The sequence below is a fragment of the Glycine soja genome, chromosome 11 (assembly GCF_004193775.1).
Source record: "Glycine soja cultivar W05 chromosome 11, ASM419377v2, whole genome shotgun sequence".
NCBI classification, from domain to species: Eukaryota; Viridiplantae; Streptophyta; class Magnoliopsida; order Fabales; family Fabaceae; genus Glycine; species Glycine soja.
In genome coordinates, this window is record NC_041012.1 from 49,719,950 (window position 1) to 49,745,780 (window position 25,831).

General features: G+C 31.5%; 2 protein-coding genes and 1 pseudogene across 3 annotated transcripts; 1 reads left to right on the forward strand and 2 right to left on the reverse strand.

The window, feature by feature from the left end:
• Positions 1 to 6,805: 6,805 nt before the first annotated feature.
• LOC114376104 (4-hydroxy-3-methylbut-2-en-1-yl diphosphate synthase (ferredoxin), chloroplastic-like) lies at positions 6,806 to 12,847 on the reverse strand. Of its 2 annotated transcripts, none has more exons than XM_028334025.1 (20): positions 12,650 to 12,847; positions 12,154 to 12,369; positions 11,676 to 11,833; positions 11,430 to 11,536; positions 11,225 to 11,325; positions 11,047 to 11,123; positions 10,272 to 10,391; positions 9,936 to 10,166; positions 9,692 to 9,808; positions 9,515 to 9,589; positions 9,315 to 9,392; positions 9,145 to 9,204; positions 8,999 to 9,061; positions 8,710 to 8,854; positions 8,291 to 8,429; positions 7,917 to 7,994; positions 7,685 to 7,844; positions 7,498 to 7,596; positions 7,267 to 7,371; positions 6,806 to 7,134 (listed from the first exon to the last, which is right to left on the reverse strand). In XM_028334025.1, the coding sequence occupies exons 2-20, from the start codon at positions 12,365 to 12,367 to the stop codon at positions 7,033 to 7,035; spliced, it is 2,229 nt and encodes a 742-aa protein (XP_028189826.1). In that variant the 5' UTR covers positions 12,368 to 12,369; positions 12,650 to 12,847; the 3' UTR covers positions 6,806 to 7,032. The 2 variants fall into 2 exon arrangements, with proteins under 2 accessions (XP_028189826.1, XP_028189827.1); XM_028334026.1 differs by having other exon boundaries at positions 12,154 to 12,384; positions 12,650 to 12,776.
• Positions 12,848 to 15,118: 2,271 nt separating this feature from the next.
• LOC114372931 lies at positions 15,119 to 19,743 on the reverse strand. Its single transcript, XM_028330496.1, has 8 exons — positions 19,446 to 19,743; positions 18,790 to 19,302; positions 18,188 to 18,335; positions 17,460 to 17,745; positions 16,619 to 16,691; positions 16,455 to 16,545; positions 16,142 to 16,221; positions 15,119 to 15,636 (listed from the first exon to the last, which is right to left on the reverse strand). Exons 1-8 carry the CDS (start codon positions 19,515 to 19,517, stop codon positions 15,478 to 15,480), a joined length of 1,422 nt encoding a protein of 473 aa, XP_028186297.1. The 5' UTR covers positions 19,518 to 19,743; the 3' UTR covers positions 15,119 to 15,477.
• Positions 19,744 to 23,090: 3,347 nt separating this feature from the next.
• Positions 23,091 to 24,547, forward strand: LOC114374442 (annotated as a pseudogene).
• Positions 24,548 to 25,831: the final 1,284 nt, after the last annotated feature.

A 25,831-nucleotide genomic window follows, 5' to 3' on the forward strand; every position in this document is an offset into this window, starting at 1 on the left:
CTCCGCACTTGTGTAATACTCCATAAACAAAGTTGCATTGCATGTATCGTAGATCTACTTGATACGCGTTAATTAAATGTACGCAAGAGAATTAACAAATCACATGGACTTCGTGGAGAAAAATGCTAGAAATTTTATCATTTCTCGTGCTGAAGTCAGGAGTATAGATTCTGCATGTAGTATAGAGTACCGGCGAATTGGCGGCTATAGTGATTGGCTTAAAATTGAAAATTTTAGAGTTTATTTGTTTTTATATAAAAAAGTAGGGTAGGATCAATTGATAACCGATAAGCATCGAATTGTGTAGAATTATACCTTCAAAAATACTTTAAATAATAATATTAATATTGTTATTATTACAAGATTTTATCATGAATGATTTAGTTAATGAATAATTATAATTTAACAGTTAAGTTAATAAAACATTATATTAAAAAATTATTGAATAAATATATAAACAAATTAAGTCTACATCAATCCCTTCTTTTTATAGTAAAACAAATAAAATTTAATTACCGTGCGTGAAGGAGCTTTAAATTCTTGAAAATGAAACCTATAAATGGCGTTTGCGTGTTTTGAACATGGCATTCCATCACTGCCATCGATAGCTTTCCATTATTTAGATCAAGTTGACGTTTGGAAAATCGGAGAGGATGAGGTTTCCTTTTCTTTTTGTTCCTTGTATTTAGACGTCAAATTATTATATAACATACTTTTGGTTCGAATGTAATGAAGTTAATTTTATTAAGAAAGCATTTGAACTTGGAATAAAAAAATGTGATTAAAAAAAATCTTACTAAAAGAACAATTATTCTTTAAAAAAGATTAGTCAAATAGACGGTTAGTGAACTCCGCACCATTGTGGTAATGACCTAGACAATGTGTAATTACACTTATTAAGAATAAAAAATAAAAAAATTAAGCAAAATATATTATTAAAATACTAAATATTATTTTTCATCAAATGTTTTTCATTAATCAATTCTTTCACAAATATTTTCAAAGAATAATTATAAAAATCCTCCTATAGCATCTTAGTTACTAATCCTGCTACTTCTGTGTTTTATATTTTTAAAACATAAAATCGTGTACTTTTTATTTAATATTTTATTTATTAGATGTGTAAGAAGATTAATTATCTAATTTTAATCTTAAATTCTGGAACAATTTATGTTTTCATTTGTATATAGTTTTCTATTATCTATTTTGCAATTTAGATTTAGGAGCGGTTTGTGTTTTCATTTTGTTTTTATTTGTTGCTAAACTTGAAAATGCAGTTGACAATTTGGGAGAATTAAGTTATCTATTAATTAACAATTTTATATCAATTAATTTGTCTATCCCATAAGTCATCTAACTAGTAATTTAAATGTATATTTGCGAAGATCACTTTAGTTATTCCAAAAAGGAAATAATACCAGCTCACTTTCTAAATACTTCTCTGCTTTGGAAATATTAAGGGATTGAGGATATCAATTTCTTGTCTTTCTTCCAAAAAAAAAACTCACACTACTCGCCTCCTTTAAATTGCAAGCAAGAACGTGACAAGACCATGATACAATTCATACCCAGTGTGGGATAAATACACGGCGTATGAAACTATGAATCAACGTGCGCCGACGTAAAAAATAGACATGCATATTTAAATTTAAACCGGCAGAAAATGTGAAGCTCTTTCCTAAATTACATGAAAATTGAAAAGCAAAGTTTGTCATCTCCTAAAAAACGCTTCTGCGTGTGTCCAAATACATAGAATCCAATCGATGACATCCTCTTTTCCTTTTCCTCTACATGTACACCACACCATATCATAATTGCTTAGTGCGTGTTTGGTTTGTTGGCAGCATGAATTCCACAACTTTAAAATGAACATTATTAACTATTAGCAATGAAGTACGGACACTCCAATCCCTTGTCGTGTCCGGTGTTCGACACACGTCCATATCAATGTCCGACATCGACATGACACTCGTACTATATTCTGAATATTACAGATATTCACGTGTCTGTGTCTATGTCGTGTCCCGTGTTCGTGTGAGTGCTTCTTAGACTATTAGTCATAGGTAAGCATCAACGTGATTTTGCATCACGTCAAGTCTCACTCTTCTAAAGTCTAGTTTCTTTCCATTGCTTGCATTTCCTTCCTTCAGGCTTCAGCTAATACAAACCCACTTTCTTTCCTTACCTATCAATCCAGTGCAACAACGAATCGCGCCGTATTTCCTTTTCTACATTGCCACGTGTCGCATATCGAGGTCTTCCCTCGCTTTTTAACTTCTTGCAGACAGACTCAGATCCACTACCGGTTTTCCATATCTTCAACTTTTCAAACACTTTTTCTCTCATTCTCTTCAGAATTCAGAATTTCAGATCTACATTCTCTCTTCTTTTTTCTAGCAATAATTAACCAATGCCAAAAGCAAGATTATTATTCGTTCTTCCTCTCTTTTCCACAACACCTCACTCTCTGTCTCCCTCTCCGTCACATTCCCTCCATGCTCCGAACGCTGACGAGGATGACAGAGCAGAGAATTCAGCATCGTGGCGGCGATCGTGATGGTGTACAAGAAGCGGAAGCAGAATATACGGCGCTCTCATTATGCATACGCCGTAAGGAGAGAATTTCTCTAAACACGTACATGTACACACTCTTCCGGAGGTTTGTTAATTTTCATCCTACACTCCTTCCTTCTTTTTCTAGATTCTTTCTTCTTGCTCTTCGTCTGTCACCATTACCACATTACTTGTAATAAAGATTCTGATATTTTTTATTTTTATATTTGTCAACATTAATCATTTTATTTCATATTTTTTTTCTTTTACAATAAAAAATTTGAAATGTATTAGTGTGATGATTGATGAAGGAAAAAATATATAAGAATTTATTTATTTTTCTGATATCCGTCGATCGGTTGGTTGATCGAGTGCATCCTTCTTGTTAATCCATCCATTTTATGTACCATCCATGTTTGGAAAATGGAAGTTTATTAATGTTAAACTGAACTCCTTATGAATATATATACAAGAGTTAAACATTGAGTTTAGCCTCCAACCATGTCAAGACTTGTAATAGTAGTATTTTATTATCATCATATAAATGAAAATACTTTATTTAGTAAGAGAATCTATATTTAATTCTCATGTAAAAAATTTCTTGAATCAGTAAGTCACGCACGGTAAGTGTGAGATTAGTCTCTCATCAAGTGTGTTGAGCGTAGAATTGGACGTGCAAGTAAGCTCGTATTAGTCTCTCATCAAGTGAGTTGAACGTAGAATTGGATATGCAAGTAAGCTCGTCCCATGAATTCACATTTTAAATGGGCTCAAATTTAATGAGCTTGCACCCACTTGCATAGCCCACAAGTTTAGCGGGCCAACCCGCATTAGACAAACACAATTAAGAAAACAAAAAATTAAATTTGAAAATATAAATTTGACCCATTTTAAAAACTTTGAAATGTTTGATAAAAAAATTATTTGTCCAAAATGATAACATAATTTACATCTTAAGCCACCTCTCCAACAAAAGTGCTTACATGAGTTGTTTAATTTTTTTTTCACTTGAGCATATGATGTTAAATTGCTTATATAAGAAACCATTGCTTAATAATATTATACCATAAATAACATATTTTTAAGCATCATAGGACTCATATATTATATCATATGTTTTGCTTGAAATGCTTAAATCTATATGACATTATAAAACCCACAAAATTATGATAAACAACTCATGCAAATAACTATGCATTGTAGATGCTCTAAAACATTTTTCTATATCATATTTACTTAATATATAATTCTATACAAAATTAACATATTTTATCATCATGCACCAACCTTTGAACCATATATAAAATACTTAAATTATATATATATATATATATATATATTAATTTTACTTAGTTTATATTCCTTATTTATTAGTATTCTATGTTTTTATATTAAATTAGAAAAAGTCCACCAGACCCATAAATCTTGCAAGTAAAACCCGCTTAACCTATGACTTAATTGGACTGGGCTAAAAAGCCCCCAATTTAAATAGGCTATAAAAAGAGTGTTGCTAGGTGCACCCAACATTATTGCTGGTGCACCCAACATTCTAAAAAAATGGTAAAATTGTCCTTGCTTGATTTTCCTCTTACAGATCAACTTGATCTGTAACTTTCGGATCAACTTGATCCGTAAGAGAAAAAATAAAATTTTGTTAATTATACAAGATATTTAAAGATATTTATTTTATAATATAATTTATACATTTAAATATATTTATTTCATTAATTATAATATAATTAAATATATTTATTTATTTTATTAATTATAATATATTTATAAATATTGATTTATTATAAATAATTCATGTTAATCAATCAATCATGCTAATTAATCAATCATAATCATAATTCATGCTAATCAATCATAATGCTAGGTGCAAATTTCAGAATCAAAAAATGCATTTTTAAAATTGCTAACTCTAAATTTTGTGTATTTTTTATTCTGAAATTTGCACCTAGCATTATGATTGATTAGCATGAATTATGATTATGATTGATTAGCATTAATTATTTATAATAAATTAATAAAATAAATAAATATATTTAATTATATTATAATGAATGAAATAAATATCTTTAAATGTATAAATTATATTATAGAATAAATATCTTGTATAATTAACAAAAAATTTATTTTTTCTCTTTTGGATCAATTTGATCTGGAAGAGACTTCCGGATCAACTTGATCCGTAAGAAGAAAATCAAGCAAGAATAATTTTTTCATTTTTTAAAAATTCTGGTGCACCAACAATAATGCTCAATACACCTAGCAACACTCTTGTAAGAAAACAAGGCACGTATATCGTACGGACCGTGGGTTTCATTCCATGAGACTAAGATTGTTTGTCCAACTTTAGTTGGGACATCCATAATCTCTTATAAGAAAAAAAAAATAATGAGTGAATGGACAAAAAAAATTAGATAACTAATTCAACATTTTCATATTATAACAAATTATAAAAAGAATTAAAATAGATAGATTTATACCAATATAAATTAAATCATTTTTACACTGGTGCGAATTTTAGTTTTATACTTTTTAGCATATTTCATTTAGAAAGAGAAGTTATATGATTATTTTATATTGATCCAAAATCCTAATTATTCACTAACATGACCGAAACTAGACCAAAGTCCTAAATAGTAGTATATATGTGGTCCACCATAAAGAAAGAGAATATCATAAAAATAGATAGACAGTAAACATAATTAAAGACATTTAATAATACAAGAAAAAAGTCAAAATAGAGAAAAAATATAAATGATGCTAAAATATAAAATGTAATAGAAAAATATTATGTAGTTGACTGTGTAAAACTATTTTAAATGTAATTTTTTTAAAAAAAAATAGTTAATTGGGTTATTGAATTAGTTTATTTGAAAAAAAGTTGAACCAAAATAGAGTATGACTATAATGGGTAAAACTAAATGTAGGTTGAAAGCTTGAAACGGGAAAATTAACTTATTAAATTATAAGTATTCGATCAAATTAATTATTGAAGTAGTTAAGAAATGTAACTATAAAATGACTAAAAAATAGGGGTGTCAAAACGGGTTGACCCTCTCCGCCTTGCCACTAATCGGTCAAAAACGGGTCAATTCACCCCTCCTTGCATTTCATATATGAATTCAAAGTATCAATTCATTCTTTTTTTGTCAGGTTGGTGGCTTGGCCAGTCAAAATTAAAATATTAAGAAAAAATAAATTATAAATATATTTTAATTAATTTTATCTTTTATAAATAGTAACTAATAAATACTTATTAAAAAATTAAATGTGTTACCTCAAATTTTGAATAGTAATTTATTTAGACAAAAAAATAAACTAATTAAAAATTAATATATATATATATATATATATATATATAAAATACCAAAATAAATATTAAAAAAATATTTTTTTTAATAAAAACGAGTTGACCCACCCACTTTTCTCTCAATTCATTTTTTAGTGGGCTAAAATGGGACGGGTTGAAATCCTAACCCGCCTCGCTAAAAAGACTAGCCGAAAAAGGTTGGTTCGATGAATCCAACCTGTTTTGTCAGTTGTCATCCATACTGAGAAATAATAAAATTATGATTTATTTAAAAATAATAAATAGAAAATTTAATAAATATATTAAGGATAAAAAATAAAAAAAAAATATAAAAAATTAAAAACTAACATTATAAAAAACATCACTTCAACTAATGTTTTAAAAAAACATTAGATTTTTTGAACTAGTAAAAAAATTTAAAAACTAACTAAAATGTCTTGCGAAACATAACCTATCTACTCATTCAATAAATATCTTAACCATCGATAAATTTATCATATATATATTAAAAAAATATAAAAAAAAAAACTTTAGAAGTCTTTTCCACTATTATAGAATATTTACTATTGTACACCATCATAGACTATTTACCCATTCAACAAACCTTTTAACAAACCAATTTAGACTAATTTAATTGCTTTGGTTGAAATGTCATTTTTGGACTCAACCTAATATGGTAAACATGCTGCAAATGGAATGAATTTCTTCGTTAGTTTGTTGCCTTTCTTTTTCTTTTTTCATTTTTGGTCAACTTTGCTGGCTTAGATGTTGGAACGATTAGAAGTTGGAGCGTCTCGCTAAGAAATTGAGTCCCCATGCATGGTGCATATGAAAACCTTATGTTAATAGCAACCAAACAGTAATTACCTGAAATATGAATGATGGAAATAACGCTTGACTAATCTAAACAAGCTGTATAAGTATAACTGGCAATATTCCAAGAAATTATCATTATTATTATTATTATTATTGATGTTGTCTGTATACTTGTTATAGCTGTCGATTTCCTCACCGCCCAAGCTTTAATTGTGATCCTTAACTTAAAACTATGCTCAAACTTAAGCATTCAGTGCTTACTTTACATGTGTACAATAATAGGCTATAACAATGATCATCTTACATTGGACTTGAATGCCAATCTCAAAATTGAGCTCTTGCCTTTACTCCTCTGCAGGAGGGTCCACCCATCGTCCATGCTCTTTTATTAGATCGATCAAGGCATTGGTTGCATGCTCCATTGCAATTCCACGCTTCACCACAGTCTGTAATTGTAGTAATTCCATTGAACTTATGGTCAAAATCCATTCAGCATATATAGAAAATTGAAAAAAAAAGTTGGGTTTTCTTTTTCAGGTTGTTAAGATTTAGTAATTTTGGTATAAAGAACATGTTACCTTCCCAACATAGAGGTCAATCTTCCCGGGAGTGCCTCCCACATACCCAAAGTCTGCATCAGCCATCTCCCCTGGTCCATTTACAATGCATCCCATGATTGCAATCTGGTGCAGGAGAAAGTAAACATTGTAAATCAAAGGCTTTTCTCATTTTGTGCAGATAAATCAATTTTCACGGTTGCAATTGGGTGGTAGGAACATGATCTAGAGAGGAAAGGATTAGGTTATTACCGAAACACCAGGGAGGTGTGATGTCTTCTCCCGAATTTGTGCACTTACTTCTTGAAGATCAAACAATGTTCTGCCACAGGATGGACATGAGACATACTCCTGCAAGTTCATGTTTGGCATATCAATAAATAACATGGCTATTTCTTTTTCTAGTCAATCTATTTCTAGTCTGCAGTTGAATACATACTGTCTTTGTATTTCTCATTCTGCAGCCTTGCAACAAATTGAAAGAAGTGTTTCTAATAAATTCAAAATCCTTGTCCGGGGCTTCCAAAAGTAGTCCATCTCCAAGCCCATCAACCAGAAGGGCTCCAGCATCAGAACCAGCACCAATTACCAAGTCATCCCTATAAGAAGAAATGATTAGATTTCACAAGGACTACATATTTGTTGCATATTTACCATGACTAAAAAATTACCTGTGAATCCCATTTGGGAACTGAATATGGTGAATAACAGGGAAGTTTAGAGAATTGTCAGATAGGTACTCAAATAACCTGACACCAATTCAAAATTTCAAAAGATATCAGGATTAGAAAAATTAAATTAACTAATGAAGCTGTAGCCTTTCTTTCTTTCCTTGTGTTATCTAAAAAAAATGAAGTTAATTTTATGGAATGGAATCATATATACAAGAATCTCAGATCAATGTAGACTTGTAACTCATCAATTATGATTTTACTATTTAGTGCCCATCAGTGAAATTCAGAAAGCAAGGTCAACTAGTTATTCAAATTGGATTCGCATTGCCATATTGTTGCAACAAATGATTAATCATTTGCAGCATTCTCACCGTCTGGCTGCATGCACTCTGCTAATTCTGTCTTCTGTATAAGGAAGGTCATGGAGAAGCATAGTAGCATCAACACCCTTAAGAATGTCCAGTTCTTCATAAGGCTCATCACCTCGGACAGACACAACCAAGCGTGTTCCTAAAAGGACACCAATTGATATAAAATCACATGTGAGTTTTGAAATGGACAAGGAAAAGATGTTATCAAAGTAAAGTACATGTTAAAAAAATCCATGGACCTTCCTTGCTTTAAATTTTAACAGATGTAGATCCCCCTTTAGCTTTTATGTTATAATTCAAAGCAAGGGAGCTCTACATCATTTTCAAAACAAGGTCTGTTTAATGTTATTAAATCTGAAGGGAGTTCCATGTAATCTATTTAGAATCTTAAAATAGGGGTATCAAAATGAATAGCACACCTTGTGGCAAAAGCTTATAAGCTCCGGTAGATATTTCCTTAAGGTTTACTAGAACCATGGCATTGGGTAATGGCTTTGTTAGCTGCTCTGTCAAAGGAGTTATAACCCCCATGCTGATATCTATCAGTCTCTTGAGTGCTAGTCGCTGATCACAGTATCCAAAATCACAAGGAGGAAAAAACCATTTCAATTGTGACAAATTGACAAAGCAAAAATAGTTTGATGGATAATGAACCAGAAGAAGTAAATGCTTCTATTTAGACTTGGCTGTCAAAGTGGAGATTCTTACAGCATCAGCATCATCTACTGGAGGAAGTTCCCGTAATAAAATTGAATCTACTGTTGCCAAATCCTGAAAATATAAGACATATTATGTCAATAACTACTTATATAAATTCACAAGAAATTCATTAAACAAAATAGAGTAACAAAAACCTTAAATGGCATGCCAACAATGAGTTTGGCAGCAAGTGACTTGTAGAGGACCTCTGGCATCTGTAAAAATCAGTGCAGGAAAATGAGATGCACATAAACAAATAAACTGATAGAGAAATCCAGTCAGACAAACAGAAGAGTGAACAAGAGAAGCATTAACCAAATGTTACCTTTAACTGATCCAAGGAGACTGACATGAGAACAGAACCGTCACGGTGCAGTGCACCTCTGTAATCCACCTCCTCACCCTATATAAAGATGGAGAGTTCAGTAATAAATGTATGGGCAGTGCCAGAAGAAGGATAAAGTTAAAACAATTTCAGAGTTTGTGTGCAATGTTGAAATATTTTTAGAGTTTATAATATATAACCTCTTTTTGCACTGGCAATTGACCAGATCGGCGCTGGAAGTCAAAATAATGTCTGTGCTTTTCTTCAAAAGGTTCCTGATGGAAGTAATGTCATCAAAGGTAAGTTCTTAGTATTTGAGGATACCAGACTTTAGAAATTTTAGGCATGTATAATTGAAGTGTTATTTTGAATCATACCACCCCCTTCTGGAGTTCAGAAGCTCTCATTCCAAGATTTGCCAACCTTCTGCAAGGATCTATCTCCTCTTCTGGTGGTTCTGTGAGAGAAACCCTAATTGTATCACCCAATCCATCCTAATGAACAGCATATTGTCAATATACACTGTAAGTTGGTAACCAATGCTACACAGATGGAATAATATTTTGATTTTATGGCAATTTGAATAAATTTCATTTAATATGAAATCAATCACATGCATACCTGAAGAAGAGTTCCAATGCCAATTGCAGACTTCATCCTCCCATCCTCACCTTCTCCAGCTTCAGTAACACCCAAGTGTAATGGATAATCCCAGCCTTGGACATACATTTCAGCCACAAGTAAGCGGTATGCCTGAACCATGATAACCGGGTTGCTTGCTTTCATAGAAAAAACAAAATTGTGATAGTCCAACTTTCGGCATATCCTTGCAAATTCAAAAGCAGATTCTACCTGTCCAATCATTGCTTTGTAAGAAGGACAATTCTTTGAGGGACACACGTAAATACACAATAGATGTGTTGCAGATGCAGTATAAGAGGTGGAAGAACTGCTTACCATTCCCCTAGGTGAATCTCCATAGTAGCTCATTATACGATCAGAAAGACTTCCATGGTTTGTCCCAATGCGCATTGCTCTCCCATATTTCTTACATTTCTCAACCAATGGTGTGAAAACCTGGCATTTTATAAAGCTTGAATAGGTCAATAACTTCATATTTCAGTCATGGTATAATTAATTCTAACAGGAATCGAAAAGAAGAAAATAGACTTTCCATTTTCCACACATCAAGAAGCAAATACAGATATGACAGACATTTCTGGAAATGTTTTGTTTAGACTTTTGTTCAACTTTGGTGAAATCATATTCTTCTTTTTTTCTGGATAATAAAGGATACGGAAAGAATGTTGTGGACAAAATGATACAGTATCCCACATCCATTTTTTGCATTCTCAATTTTTTTTTTTGGAAACCATGGTATTGGTATGAAGTTGTCCCTGGCAAAAGCAGTGACAAATCTTTTTCAGGGACCTTGAGCACACACAAAGTGAGTATTCTCCTCTCAACACAATTTCTTTCATACCCAAGGGTCAACCAAGATTAGAACCCTGAACCACAAGCCGCTACCACTTGTGTCAATCGTTGTTGGTCGCATCTTTAGTAAGCACATTTGCATAATACATAAATTATTCCCACATCTTCAGTAAGGACTAAGGAGGGATGTATATGTGTATGACAGAAGAGGGACCTCAAAAGAAGTACTGATAAATTAGCATACAGCATGCTCTTCACTGAAATTTGAGTTATAAAACTAACAGATGGATGATTTAACCTTTTCAATATGCTCAAGTTCTTTCTGATAGTCTTCTTCTGTGTACTCTAATGTTTCAAATTGAGCCCGTCTATCAGCTGTAGAAGACCAACATCTTGGAATCAGAATGAAAGCCAACACATGAAAAAAAAATGATAGAAAAAAACATAAGACTAATGAATTAAGAAGAGATGCTTACCAAAATTTCCAGGGTTTACACGAATCTTATCAAAGCATTCAGCTACCCGCAAAGCAACAGAGGGAGCAAAATGAATATCAGCCACCAACGGTATGTTGTAACTGGACAGAGATAAATAAGGACCCAGATGAATACATAAACAATATAGGTCTACAGCATCGACCATGTCCTATGACTTACATAGCTCACTATAATTTATGCTTACTTTTTCTGCACAAGGGTGTTTTTAATCTCAAAACAAGCATCAGCTTCTTTCTTCCCTTGAACTGTTATCCGTACAATATCAGCTCCTTTATCTGCTATTCTCATCACCTGCCAATAGATACCAGATAAATAAACATAACTACTCAGTCCATGAGGTAGTTGTATTGAAAAAAATAGATGGGCATAGCACTGTAAATTGGCCACAAGCAAGTGTTATTAGTGCAAAGCAGAATAACAGTTGTATAACCTGTTCAACTGTCCCAGCAACATCCTTAGTGTCAGTTGTAGTCATGGTCTGAATTCTTATAGGATGCTCGCTACCAATAGCCACGTTACCAACCATTACTGTGCTTGTTTTTCTCCTGATGGGTTTGTGCAATGATTCACAATACTTTTGCCTAGGAACTACATTAAAAATGTTATCCATGGATCAGGCCAAATGAAACTAAAATAATCAGATAACTACTATAGCATAAACCCAAATAATCACAGAGACACGGCATTTAGAAATGAAAATTGATGTACAAACAAAAATGCATGTTTGGTTCCACATCCTAGATATGATTTTCCACGTTTACCGAGAAGCTAATAGTTATAGCTTCCACATCACAGACAAAATTTCTTAGTTCTCATCAGGTTTCCAAACACACTGAAAGCAATCAAATTCAAAGCTTTAAATTTCTCAATAAACAATAAACCAAAGCTAAGAAAGAAAGCAATCATACCCAAAAGAGGGCTTCCTGGGGATGCAGGTTGAAGTTCAGCAATATCTTGGCCAGGATTTGAGTTCCTGATAATTGACACCCTTTTCCTCGCAGAAGATTTCATGCTCTTCATATCGGAAACTCTCACAAAATCTATGTTTTTTGCAAACCCCAAACTGGAATCCCATGTCTTGAGGGTAGAAAACGTAGTTGGCACAGCAGCTCCGGTAGCCATTTCTGAAGCGCAACAACCTCACGGATTAGAAATTCAAATAAAGTGAGTCGATATTGACAACACCATAGAAACCATAAAAGTTTCAGAATTTAATCAAAACAAACAGTCAACCAAACTGTGCTTCCTGTGAGGAATTTCAAACTCGCACAGCATATTTTATTTAGTCAACAAGAAAAAATGACAGAAAACATTGACTACAATTTTATTTTGTGATAACATGACTGCATTTTATTTTTTTAAAATTTGTAGCAGAAAAAGTTGAATTGAAGTGAGATAGTTTACCTGGTGGAGATGAGAAGAAGGGTGTGGTGTGATCAAAATTCAGAGGCTCTTTACAACTCTCTCTGCCTCTGATTTACAAAATTGACTTTGTAATTGAAATCAGTGAGCTGAATGAATAGGAATAGAATACACGACAAAAACATGTTAGTAGGCATCTAAGTCCAACATTAATATTATCCTTTACTGCTAGCAGCCATTCTCTCAACTTCCATTCTTGTTATTTCCTTTTCTAATCCCCTATATTTTCTTTCTTTTATTATTACTATTATTATTAATTGCTATTAAAAAAAATTTGGAAGAAAATTAATTATTATTAATTGTTAACCATTCTTATTATTTCTCTTCGTTGTAATGTTTATTATATTTTTTTTGTTATGTTTAACGGAATTAATTGAAAAATTATCTTATTGAATTATAAAACATAAAATTAATAAAATTTTACGTTAAAGAAGATTAAAAAATATATATAAATATTTAAAGAAAAAGAAAAAATAAATATAAAAAATTAAAAACTATCATTTTAAAAAATATTACTTTAAATATAAATTCCAAAAATGTTAAAAATTTAATTTTATTAAACAGACAAACAAATTTTTCAAATAATAAAAAAATTAATAGTTAACTCAAATGTTTTGCGAGACACATTCTAAAAAACTTTTAAACTTTTTTCCTTGATTTTAAACATTTTGTTGTATAATTTATTTTACTGTATAAGTATAATTTCCCTTTAAAAAATACTAAGCCACGTAAATACAAAAAGATTTAATTAACAGTTTTATGTATGTTCATGTATGCATTGAGCGTGAAGAAGACACGCGCCAAAGATATGCAAAACGAGAAAAATGAGTTCTAAATTTGATAATCGAAGGAGTTTCTCAATTACTTTATTATAAAAGAAACAATACCAATATAATTTTTTACACATTTTTTTACTTTTTTTTATAAATTTATTGAAAATAAGAAAAATAAAAAAAATTTATAAACTAACCATATAATTTTTTTTTACATAGAACCATCTAATCATATTCAAATAATGATATGTAATTAAATAATAGTATATATAAAGATTAAACTCATAAAACATGTAAATCTCATATCTTATTTATAATTTTACAGTTTTTAATAAAATTTAACTGATAATAAAAATGTGTTAAATAGTTTGTTCCTACCTTATTCTTACTCTGCTACTCTTATTATAATAAAACGGATAAATTCCAAAGAGAATATACTGAATACCAAAATTATATTAAGGATATTCCATTGTTCCGCCATCAAAATAAAAAAATAAAATGCCGCCATCGGCAAACCGGTCAAATCCGCCACCCAACTTAACGAAAGTCCACTATAAAGAATCAAACTGCATCATTATTTTGTTAAAATAAAAAATAATAAAGATATTAAGTGGAAAGGTAAAAATATTTAAATAATTTAAAGACAAGAAAAATATTTTGTGTTCTTTAATTAAAAGTATCTCATAAAAAAATACTAAATAAGCCAAAAATTAATAACAAAATCATTAATATTGTCGTGATAAAAAAATTTAACTAACAAAATACATAAGAGGGAAAGAAAACATAATTAATGCAACAGAAACACGTTACATCCTCCTCCTACAAAGTAATGAATGAAAAAAATAAATGTATTTAATTTATTAGAAAAATAAAGCACATACTTGCCTAAATTGTAGAGAAATTAAGTATTTTTTCCGTCCTAAAATAATAAATGTTATTATAGGTTGTTTTATATGGATATAAAATCTAATAAATAAATAAAAAAGAATAATAATCTTATAAAAGTATTTTTATTAAGTAGATGAAAGAGAATATTATAAATTTAATTTTTTGACTCAAATTAATCATCAATTTGATTGAAATATCTAATGAGTCATCCGTTGACGTACATAATCTGATTTATGTTAAAAAATTTAAATAATTTAATAATATTTAAACATATAGTTTTGAAGTTTAATAAAATTTAACATATTTAAAACTATAATTATGAAATTGTTTAATAATATTTGAACATCCAATATATGTTTTAGAATTCTATATATATAAAAAAAGTAAAAATTCGAGTTTTTGCATTAAAAACTAGTTGATACTCGAATTTGCGATGCAAGACTCAAGCCCCACGAGTGCTGATGGACAAATGGGGATTACTATTGAATCCAAAGTGAATCAAACCTTTTCTTATCATATCTAATCTTTGGATTATGAAATTAATGAGTTTTAATCATTTATAATAACTGAAACATGAAAAGGATCTTCAAAGATATCGATTTAACTTTTATAAAACCAACTTGAATTCTAAGGAATTTTGAAAATTAATGGTTCTATCTTTTTAAATCCTAAATAAATGAAGCTTTCTCATCGAAACAAAAAACCAAGAGAGAACCAAGCTAGAAATTAGAATTGGATCATCAAGTTTTAATTGTGCTTTTGCTTGGATGAAAAATAGAAAGTGCTTGGAAGCTTTCAAGTTGTGCTATTTTACTTCACAAATAGGTTTTGTCTCTACCAAAGACTACAAAAAAAAAAAAAAAAAAAAAGGCCCGGAAGCATTCTTGTTTTACTGTGGTGAAAATGCTTGGTACGAAGAAATAAACAAAATGATTAAACAGCAAGAGACACTCTAGTCCTAAGTTATTCTCTATTACGACAATGTAAGCTGTACAATGAAGTCTAGTGCACATGTACACACTAGTAAAATCCTGCCAAAGCTCAATCGTCTATACAATGACAATTGGCAATTAGTTCTGCCAAATTCCCTTAGCTTGGATGACAATAAGAAAGTTAAGAAGCCATAGAGACACTGATTCAGCTCTGATTTCATAGTCCTTCTTGTGTCATCGCTGAAGAACCACGCTGTTGTGCCTGCCATCTTCTTCTCCATCTAGAAGACTCCAAAAGAATTGAACTTCCACTCATCACCACACCAAACCCAGCAAATGTTGCAAGAAGGATTGCCAAAACCGCATGCTTACCAACCTGCAATTGACAAAGTTAATTAAATGAAGTTAGTATACATGCGATTCTTCACGTATGAACATGTTTTGAACACTTTGTCATACATTTGACTAAGCTCTAAAGTTTGAATTTTGATCCATTTGACTATTTTCTTTTCTTTTTAGTAATAAAAAACTCAGGTGAATGAGTCTCATTCTATGATCAGGATTCAGGACATGCCACGAGCCTGAGGATTTACAGTGGTAAGTTGGATTTGGAACCAATTTTTTTGTCACAGCTATTCCATCTTGCCAATATTTTTTTATATGTAAGAATCGAATATAGTACCAGAAAATTTACAACATCAACGCATTCTGCTCAATTAACTGAGCTAGACTCCCTTGGTCTATCTTACCAATATTTGAACCAACCCTCGATGGCTGATCCTGATTCCTTTGACTATCTATTTCTCAAAACAATATTATCAATTTTGGCGTGAAGTGAAAATTTGTGTAATAAGAATTTAGCTCATATCAAAATATATTACCAAGGGGTAAAATATGTGGGCGAATATGACCACCAAAACAAATTGGACAGAAGCATAAATCCAGATGAACCTGCTCTTCACTGGAAAACAAAATTGAAGTTAGGATTTGCATATGTTAGTGAAACCCAACCAAACATTAACAAAATTAGCAAAAAGAAAAGGTACCATGAATAATAATTCTCCAAAAGTATCTTGTAATATGTAATAAACCAATCAGCAATAGGCATTTTCGATTTGTAAACTAAACTATACAGTGTGATGAGTTTCACAGACAAGTATCTTGACAATATTTGAGTATCTTTTGCGAACCTACCCATGGTCGATGATGTTACGGAGGAGAGTAGACCCAGTACACAGGCAAACGGAAGAGAGATGAAAATTGCCTTGGTTCTCATTCTTCCAACCTGCAGAGAGTTGAGTAATTGAGACTACACAAAACTGTAACTTTGATAGATCTGACACGATTTTTTTTCTTACCAACAGCTGCTCAAGGAAACAGAAATATGCAAGCATGCTGACAATGACAAGCACTGGAAGTTCCTGCCAAGCCCTGTCAAATTAAGCAGAAAGATTAAGAAGTATTCTGTGAAACAATAATCTATAGCACAAGAAAGACTCAACAAGAACACTATATTCCTTCCAGCTGTATCTTGAAAGACAGAAGAACACTAGTATTGGCTGCAGAATTTCAAGGAAAATATTGATATATTCTATAAACTACTTGAAGTATGAGAATTGCAATTTGAACTACAGATTGCAAGGAACCTCCAACTTCAACACAGGAAGTTAGAGATCTGAATCTGATTATTATGAAAGTAAAACATATGATTCACGTCACAAAGTTATCATAGGGATGTCCAAACCCTGTGAAAATTCTTAAACGATATGCAAGTTTATTACTTCAATTTGGACGCAGGACAACAAACTTGGCCCCATATTCTAGATAGTGCCATAACAATTTTGGCAAATATAAAGAGAAAGTGGTAACTAGGGAAAAGTAATGCAAAATTTAGTTAAATATTGACTCACTGAATGGCAGGGTTGGTTCATGATTATTAACATATTGAGTTAGCATGATTCTAAAAACAAATTGGCCATAAGATTCTATAATATCCATTTAGCTCCCAATTAAAACTTATTAGCATGACTCATTCATGGCATACTAGTACTGATCTTTATATAAGAAAATAACTACAAACAAACAATAACAAAGCCTTATCCCACTAGGTGAAGTCACCTACATGGATCACAAACACCATCTCACACGGTTAAAAACCAAACCTTCAGGAATATTATATAAGAAAATAACTACACTTGCCTGAAGTCATCTCCCTGTTCGGACCTTGCTCTAGTATTCTGAGCTCGAACACTTCGGATCCTTAAGAGAGTGACAGGGAGGTTCCGAACCTCCTCCTTGCACACATCACAAGTCTTGTTACCCTTGATACTAAACCATTTAATAGCACATTCTTGGTGAGCCAGAGCAAGTTCACCCTTGCAGCTGCATTCCATCTTTAATGTCTCGCCTCCTTCACATAGATCAACCAAACAAATTCTACACACAGCTTCCTCTTCAGCAATATCTTCACCATCATCACCATTTTCTGAGCCAAAAAAGGCTTTTAAGTTAACAAGTGCATGTAGGTTCCAAAACAATCTGTTCTAGATTAAGAAATTCAACAAAGATGCATCGAAAGATAGTGGGGAAATTTTTAAAAAGGAAAACTTTTAGCTATTTGTAAGTTCCAAAAAGACAAAAGACACCACTCCATGAAATATATATATATATTATTTTAAACAAGAAGTTCTGGGTATAACACAACAGATAGAAATAATTGTATGCAATGCAATATGAGATGCCAATTTTTTATATTCAAATAATATATATGTTAAAAAGAAGTCATACAATAACAAATAAATGTTAATATTTTTCCTAGCTAACAATATATGACAATGAGATGTCATAACTGTGTCAATCCAGAGAATCTTGTTAGAGTTTGGAAATGAAAATTTTATTATTTGCCATGAGTACTTATAACAAGATACCTGTATCCTTTCTTGTTTCATTCACTTCAATTACGCGAGGAGTGGAAGGAATAATACGGAAAACCGAATCCAGCCTCCTTATGCCTTTTTCTTTGGTGTTAACAGGCACTGAACGAGAACGAGCTATCATCCCCTGAGTCTCTCTTCCCTGCAAAAGGACCAAACACATTTATATGATGCAAGACTCTGAAACATTTTCATACCAGAAGTGACAGTAGAAAAAAGGAAAAACTATTACATGATACGCAACACTATAGACCTGGTCAATCTCCACCATGATTCCAATCAAAGCAACACAATGGAATTTTATTGACTCTTTCTTGTAAACTGAAAAAGTCGATTATATCTCATGTGGATATTGATCAACACTATAACTATCTAGTGATCTCAGATGTAATAATTTCTCTGATAGTCATCAAGCTAATTTTCAATGTAAATAATTATTTCTCTTTCTTCTAAGGACCCATGAAACAATAATTTTAATTTCAGTGGAAGAAGTGCATCAAATAATTAAATCTTTGTTATTGAAAAGACAAGCAGCAAATTAATTAAAGAGTGGTTTTAAAAATTAAAACTTTACAGCTATAGGCTACAGATCTTACACATGGAGAAGCACCAAGAGTTCCACACAGAACAGATTCTACGTTTGCACGCCCAAGTTCTTCAACCGGTAATGAAGACGTTCTCTTAATCTTAGGAGTAAACATCTTCGTGAGAGACACTGATCTTGGGATTGAAGACTTCTCTTGATGACCAGAAAAGGAACCTTCTTGAGCAGCAGTAGTAACACCCTTTTCAACATCAAGCGATATCGATGGTGCACGGTTCCTGAAGCCGAATTTTGGTAAGATGTTTCTCATGGATGATTTGGCTCTGGATGATGAAGAAGGAGGCTTTGGAGCATCAACAGAGCGAGAAGTCACAAGAAAATTCACTCTTTTCTGACTTGGAGTTGGACTTGGCGTCAATGGCATCCTTATTCCAACAAAATCCTGAGAAGAAGACTCTTCCGATGTTCTGGCCGGTATTTCCAGCTGAAGAAGATTCTGTCGCTTCCATTGATTACTAACACGCAAGGTTTCGTTTTCATCGGTCACCCCCATTGGATCATCCACCTATAAACACAACAACAACAACAACAACAACATGGAACAGAATTGGATTGAAGATAAACAAGTGATATGGTATGATGTTGGCTAGTCCTAAAGTACAAAAGAGCAACAAAGTGAAAAGCAAGACAACATAACATAGTATGTACCTTGTGAAGTGGATGAGAAACCGTTGGTTTGGACGAAGGTGTGTTATGTTTTTCTTTTTGATGAGCACTCATTTTCTGGTGACGAAGCAAAGCAACAAGTTGGAACTAACCAGAATGCTTTGGTTATTGCTTAGTGCGTTTTGAGTTTGTGAATTGAAACAGCTTAAATTGGGTAACGGAGAAAGAGAAAAAAAAAATGAGCATTTACGAAACAAAGTGGGAGGCTGTCCTGCTCTCACTCCCACACACTCTTTTCTCCACTATGCTCCGGACTCTCGCCTCATACATTTACGTACCAAAATTTTTTGCACTCACTTTTTTATATTCATCATCAGCGCCTATAAAATAATATTTTATCAGAATCCTGTCTTTTTTTTATGAGGTTTAATTTATTAATTTATTAGGATTAAGAAAATGAGTGGAGATACAAGGTGAATTAGATTGTTAAAGAAGATGAAAAGAGAGAAAAGGTTTTCGACTTAATCTTTGTTAACCAAATTAATAAACTAATGATTAATATTTATCAATAAAAAATATTAAGAAAATTAATTAATTTAATTAATAATAGTAAACATTTATCTTAAATTTTGTATAGTTTTCAAAAAAAATGCTTGATATTAATGAGATATAATTTATTTATATATTTTTTCAAATTTTTTATTAACTTTAATTTCTTTAATATATCTCTTTCAAAAAATTGTTTAGTTTTAACATGAAATATGTATATATTTTTTAATCATCACGGCAATTATAGGTGTAAGATTTTTTTGTGTGCAATTATAGGTGTAAGACTAGTGTGCAATATTTGGTAATAGTACAGAGTAAACTACCAAATCTCTGAAGATTTGGAATGAGACGTCATATTACTTATTATATTATCACTTTTGTATATCTTTCTCACTATAGATTAGCAATTGAGTGTCCGGAGTCACGAATCTCTATTCTTATAAATTAGCTGGTAATAGAAGGTTACTTACTAATTTGAGTACATGTAACAATTGTTATGATCGGAAAGTCGATCACGTGAATGAGCACTAGATTAAACATTATCATTTTTATCATGTAATTCCTTTAGAAGTGTCATTATTATTAAACTCATTGAGATGAGCCAATTTATTAAGAAACCCTTGTGTTGAAGGTACGTGTCTATCAGTTCTGGGCCCTGACAAGAACAAGATGGGAAAAGAAGAAAAGAATTAAATGAAGCGTTGTTAGATAACTTTCACGTCTAGCACTTAGTAGTGTTTCTCCACTATTCCAACGTGGGATGACGACGAATGCCGGTGCATAAGGTAGCTCAGTTATGCACTTTCCCATACTTTGAGCTTGTTTTCAGGATCAGTAACCAACTTCCTTTTGAGTCACGCAATTCTTATGAAAGTTCTTCAGACAAGGTGTAAGAAACTGTGGGCACACTTTGTTCTTTTGTGAGGGGGGAAGGAGAAAAGGAGCAAAGTAGTTTCCATCTTTCTCTGCTACAAACGAGTAAGGAAACATCATCATTAAACTCAATCTTTATGTATTCGTGATAATACAAAATTAAACACTGGTGATCAACATTTGTATTTTATGTTCATTTACAACTCTTTCAGTTGGATTTTTTCCCCACTAAATGTTAATTTTGTTAAAAGAAATTTAAACATATTATTTTATAGACGAATTTATGGGTATGGATCACCTGTGAATTTAAATGAATTCAAACCAACAAAAAAGTTTGTGTTAAGTGTTTTTTGTGTTTGAATTAAATCCAAATCAACTCATTTAAGCACGTTGAGTTTTAGATTAGATCATGAGTTTTAATATTTGAACATGTTAATCCATTGACCTATTAATTTGTATTAAATTATTATTTATAATTAATATATATTTTGAAATTTTTAACAAAATAGTTATTATTTTTATTAGACTTAATAATTAAGAGTGAGACTGTTTTTTTTATTTTTTTTCAGTTTTCATGATTTCACTCTGTCACTAATTAGGATATCAACTTCCATCTTCTCTTCATCGCATGTCATTTGATCGATAGTCACCATCGCACCTCAATCATATCAGAACTCAAAAACACACCGGAATAGTATAATAAAGGTTAATAAAAATTTAGCTTATAAATAATATTAGATTTTAAATATGTTAGCAAACAAATTTAAATGTTTTGAATCCAACTCAAATCATTTATAAATAAGTTGATTTGGATTGAATTTTTTTTTTTGAAAAATCGATCAAAATCAACTATTTAAATTTAATTGGATTGAGTAATAAGTTTCACCAAATCCAATCCAAACTCATCCACATACACCCATACTACCTCTCCCTTCACCCTTATTTAATTATTGGATCAACTCATATCTCCTCAGGTGGATTTGTTTTATTAAAAAAAAATATTATTTGTCCCATTTGATATTGATATTAGTAAGTATTTTGAATATTTTTTATATTTGATAATCATTAATTGATGTCAATCCTAATGAACGCATACATGCGAATTCTTGAAAACAGGACAAATATTAAACTAAATTATTAGTGTTTGTATTTAATGACTCTAGAGCTTTCTTTCGGCATGAATATGGTAGGGTTGGGAAGATGACCTTTAATAGTTTTATTTGGATATTCTTTCTCTACCAATTCGGTCTCTAGGGAAAATTGCGTGGAATGTAACCTCAAATAGAATTGCATCTTGGCTACATCATTGAGATAGAACAACACATATTTGATATAATTATATATCATATGATATTTCAAAATTTAATTTTATTTAGATTTTATATTTAAAAAAAATCAATTTTATATATTTTTTTCTAAATATTTCAAACGAATATTTTTAGCTAAATAAAAATTTGCGTACTATGTTACATATCATAGCGTATTGAAGTTTACTTACCTTAGTTACCTATCATAGCGTATAAGGGGCTATTGGTATAAAATTATTTGGAATTATTGATAAATTCAAATAAAATTATATTTGATTTTATTCAAATATAAAATAGGGTGTGTTTGTCCATATAGGGAAATAGTTGACAACGAGTTATATATATATATATATATATATATATATATATATATATATTGTACATAAAAACCTTAAAATTATTTGTATTGTAGTTGTTTTTTTTTTTGCATAAAAATATTATTAATTTAATAATTTAAACAATTAATTAAATGTTTTTCTTTTGAAGGAAGAATAATTAAATGTTTGTACACCAACAAGAGAGTGCAGAATTATGATTTGCGTGACCACTGATAAGTCAGCATACACAAGTTTGTCTTTCACATTTATTTTCTTTAGACCCATTTTTTAGGGATATATACGTGAGTCAGAGGAAAGTTTAATGGTCTACTCATTATCATCATTCTTAATTAATTTCATTGCTTCCAGGTATTGAATTAAATTAATTAACATTAACATATCAAACAGGGAACATTACATAAGTATTTCAAGTGGACGGCCATATGATTATGATTATTCAGAGATGTGCTTTTCCCATGGATATATACTTGTGGTTTTGATGAAACCGAAATTTAAAAGAATTGAAGAGTACCCTTAGCTTTCTCCTACAGAAAAAGGCCACCAGCAACCACTTTTATTACGTGTTAGAGACGACACACAACATTTGAATGGTCAGATTAATTACAAGTTTACGAGTCCAACAATATTAGGACTGATCGTGACATAGTATATATATTATATATCTTTGTTTTGGTTCATAATTTGTGTCCTCAAATGTGCCATGTCATTTTAAATTCGGGATGCACAAACAAAATGTAGAAGAGGTTGGGCCACCGTCACCGACTTAAATTTATTTATATGACAAGGAAGGAGCAAGGTATCATAGTTGAGAAATGTTTTTTTAATTAATATTGTTCATTCCCAAATATAGTTGGATGAGAGCTATTTTACTTCTGGATTATGCAACGTAACTTATCATCATTATAGCAAAATGTGCTGCAAAATCCCAATTGGTTGCTTTTAGAATATGACATACACGGATTAGGCTAGCTAGTTCTTCTAAACTATAGCTATAATTAATTTATAAAGAATATTACTTATTAATTTTAGGCTTAAATATATTTTAATTCATGATATATACCTAATTTTTTATTTTAAAAAATATTAAAAAACGTCCAGAGTAATAATAATAAAAAAAAACGTCGACTTCCCAGTCTTTCCCGTGCGCCGACCCTCCACCACCACCAAACCACCATAAGCGACCAGATCTAATCCGCAACGCCTCCGACCGCCATAATCGCAAGCGGCGCCACCACTATCTATCAGATATCAAAACCATTCGGACCATCACGCCGTCACAACCACACCCTTCACCTACCATGCCAACACCATCACCACCACCTTAACCCATCCAAACAACACCCACAGGTCCAGATCTGAGCCAAACACCAACACCCCGACCAACCCCAACAACTACAACAAAAGAATGGGTGGAGGCTAAACAACAAAAACCACCATCAGATATCAAAACCACCACCGGAAACCAAAACCAAAATCACCGTCAGAAGGTCTTTGTTGAAGGGTTGCTCTTTGTTGTCGGAATCGACGTCGGCGGCACACCGAAAAAGGGTTGTGGAAAGATAGGGTTGGGAGGGCTAGAGGATCCGCCCCGTGCTCTGCATCACCATATGCGAGCTCGTCAACGGCACCATGGCGCTCATCCACGACAACCTGCCCTATATGGACAACGACGACCTCTACCACGGAAAGCCGACCAACCACAAGGTCTACGACGAGGACGTGGCAGTCCTCGCCTTCGCGTTCGAGCACGTGGCGGTGTCCACGGAGGGCGTGTCGGCGTCACGCGTGGTTTGCGCGATTGGGGAGTTAGCAAAATCGATTGGTACAGAAGGGCTTGTGGCGGGACAAGTGGTGGATATAGATTCGGAGGGGGTGGCGAATGTGGGATTGGAGACGCTAGAATTCATTCACGTGCACAAAACAACGACGTTGTGTTGGGGGCAATAATCGGAGGTGGGATCCACGAGGAGGTTGAAGGTGTTGAAAGGGGTGGAGGGGGGTTCATTTGGTCTAAGTGCCGTGGGGAAAATGTAATATTTTACCTATAATTTTTAAAAATATATATATAAAAATGAAATGTACCTTTTGTCCTTTTTTTTATAAAAATCAAATTTTAATTTTTTACTTTATTAAAACATAAAAAAAATTAAATTTGATTTTTTTTATTTAAAAAAAGGACAAAGATGTTTAGTTTAATTTAATCATGGATAGCTTATTTATGTAACTGGTTTGAACTTTAGTTAGTTACTTGAGAGTCAACTAACTTTTATATATATATATATATATATATATATATATATATATAACTATAACTGACTAGTAGCTAATTAACTAAAGTTTTAACCTCTAATTATATAGATGAATTAATCATGATCAAGCTAAACTAAGCATCTATTTATGTTAAGACTATGTACACATTTAATGTAATTCACGCATCCTTTTTTTTCCTTTTTTTCTTGGTATCAATCGGTGTTCAAAAAATGGTGATTGTGAAGTTGAAAATGTTCAAATGAAGGGACTATGGACTTGAGAAAATTTTAGGCGATAGTTAGAAACTTTTGGAGGTTTTGATAAAATTGAATAAATCAAGGAAGTGAAGAAAGTATATTTCGGGATTATGTCAAAATTGTCCTTGATTAACTCAATTTTGTCAAAACCCTCTAAAAGTAACTAATAGTACAGTCAAAAGAAGTAATCAAGATAAACTACAAAACTAGAAGAAAAACACCGCATTTACAATTTCAACACAAAGGTAATAATTTGAGGAAATGCAAATGCAATTAGTTATATATTAGAGAATTTCATGTAATATTGTAAGTTGTCCATGAAGAACTTTCCAAGTTTCAATAGAAGATGGGACATAAGTTTCTTTTGTTTTCTTCTTTGTATGTTGATAATGTTTCTTTAGTTTTTTTTAATAATCATATAGTATGTTATCTAGAGAGGTTTTACTTGATTCGATCATGATAATTTTTGGCAAGTCATTTTATATTAAACCAGCAATGGAAGGGAACTAATTAGCAATGATGTTTAAAATTGAACCAAACAGAATGAAAAATAAAAAATAGACTAAAAAAAGTTCAAATTACAGAAAAATCAATGCTTAATGATTTGATTTTTATATTTTTCAAATCATGCGGTAAGGTTTGGTTTGTGGTTTGGCAAACAAACTAAAAGTGAACCAAATTAAACCGCACCGCAAACACCCCTAAAAATTATTATTGCAATTAATATTTTATTGTTGGATATCTACTTTCTAACTTCCATGGTTAAAAACAAATACTATGTTGTTTTACTTTTTTTTTAGTTCACTCGTTGAAACTTAAAAATAAGTATTATGTTTTGTTTTGACTTTTAAGTT

Coding starts and splice junctions, on each gene's coding strand:
- LOC114376104 (XM_028334025.1), bottom strand. CDS start 12,367: ATGGCTACCGGAGCTGCTGTGCCAACTACGTTTTCTACCCTCAAGACA. Junction 7,995..8,290: donor AGAGTGCATGCAGCCAGACG/GTGAGAATGCTG, acceptor AATTGGTGTCAG/GTTATTTGAGTACCTATCTG. Junction 7,135..7,266: donor TTGACCTCTATGTTGGGAAG/GTAACATGTTCT, acceptor CTACAATTACAG/ACTGTGGTGAAGCGTGGAAT.
- LOC114372931 (XM_028330496.1), bottom strand. CDS start 19,517: ATGAGTGCTCATCAAAAAGAAAAACATAACACACCTTCGTCCAAACCA. Junction 16,546..16,618: donor GTTTCCTTGAGCAGCTGTTG/GTAAGAAAAAAA, acceptor AACTCTCTGCAG/GTTGGAAGAATGAGAACCAA. Junction 16,222..16,454: donor CGTAACATCATCGACCATGG/GTAGGTTCGCAA, acceptor TTTGTTTTCCAG/TGAAGAGCAGGTTCATCTGG.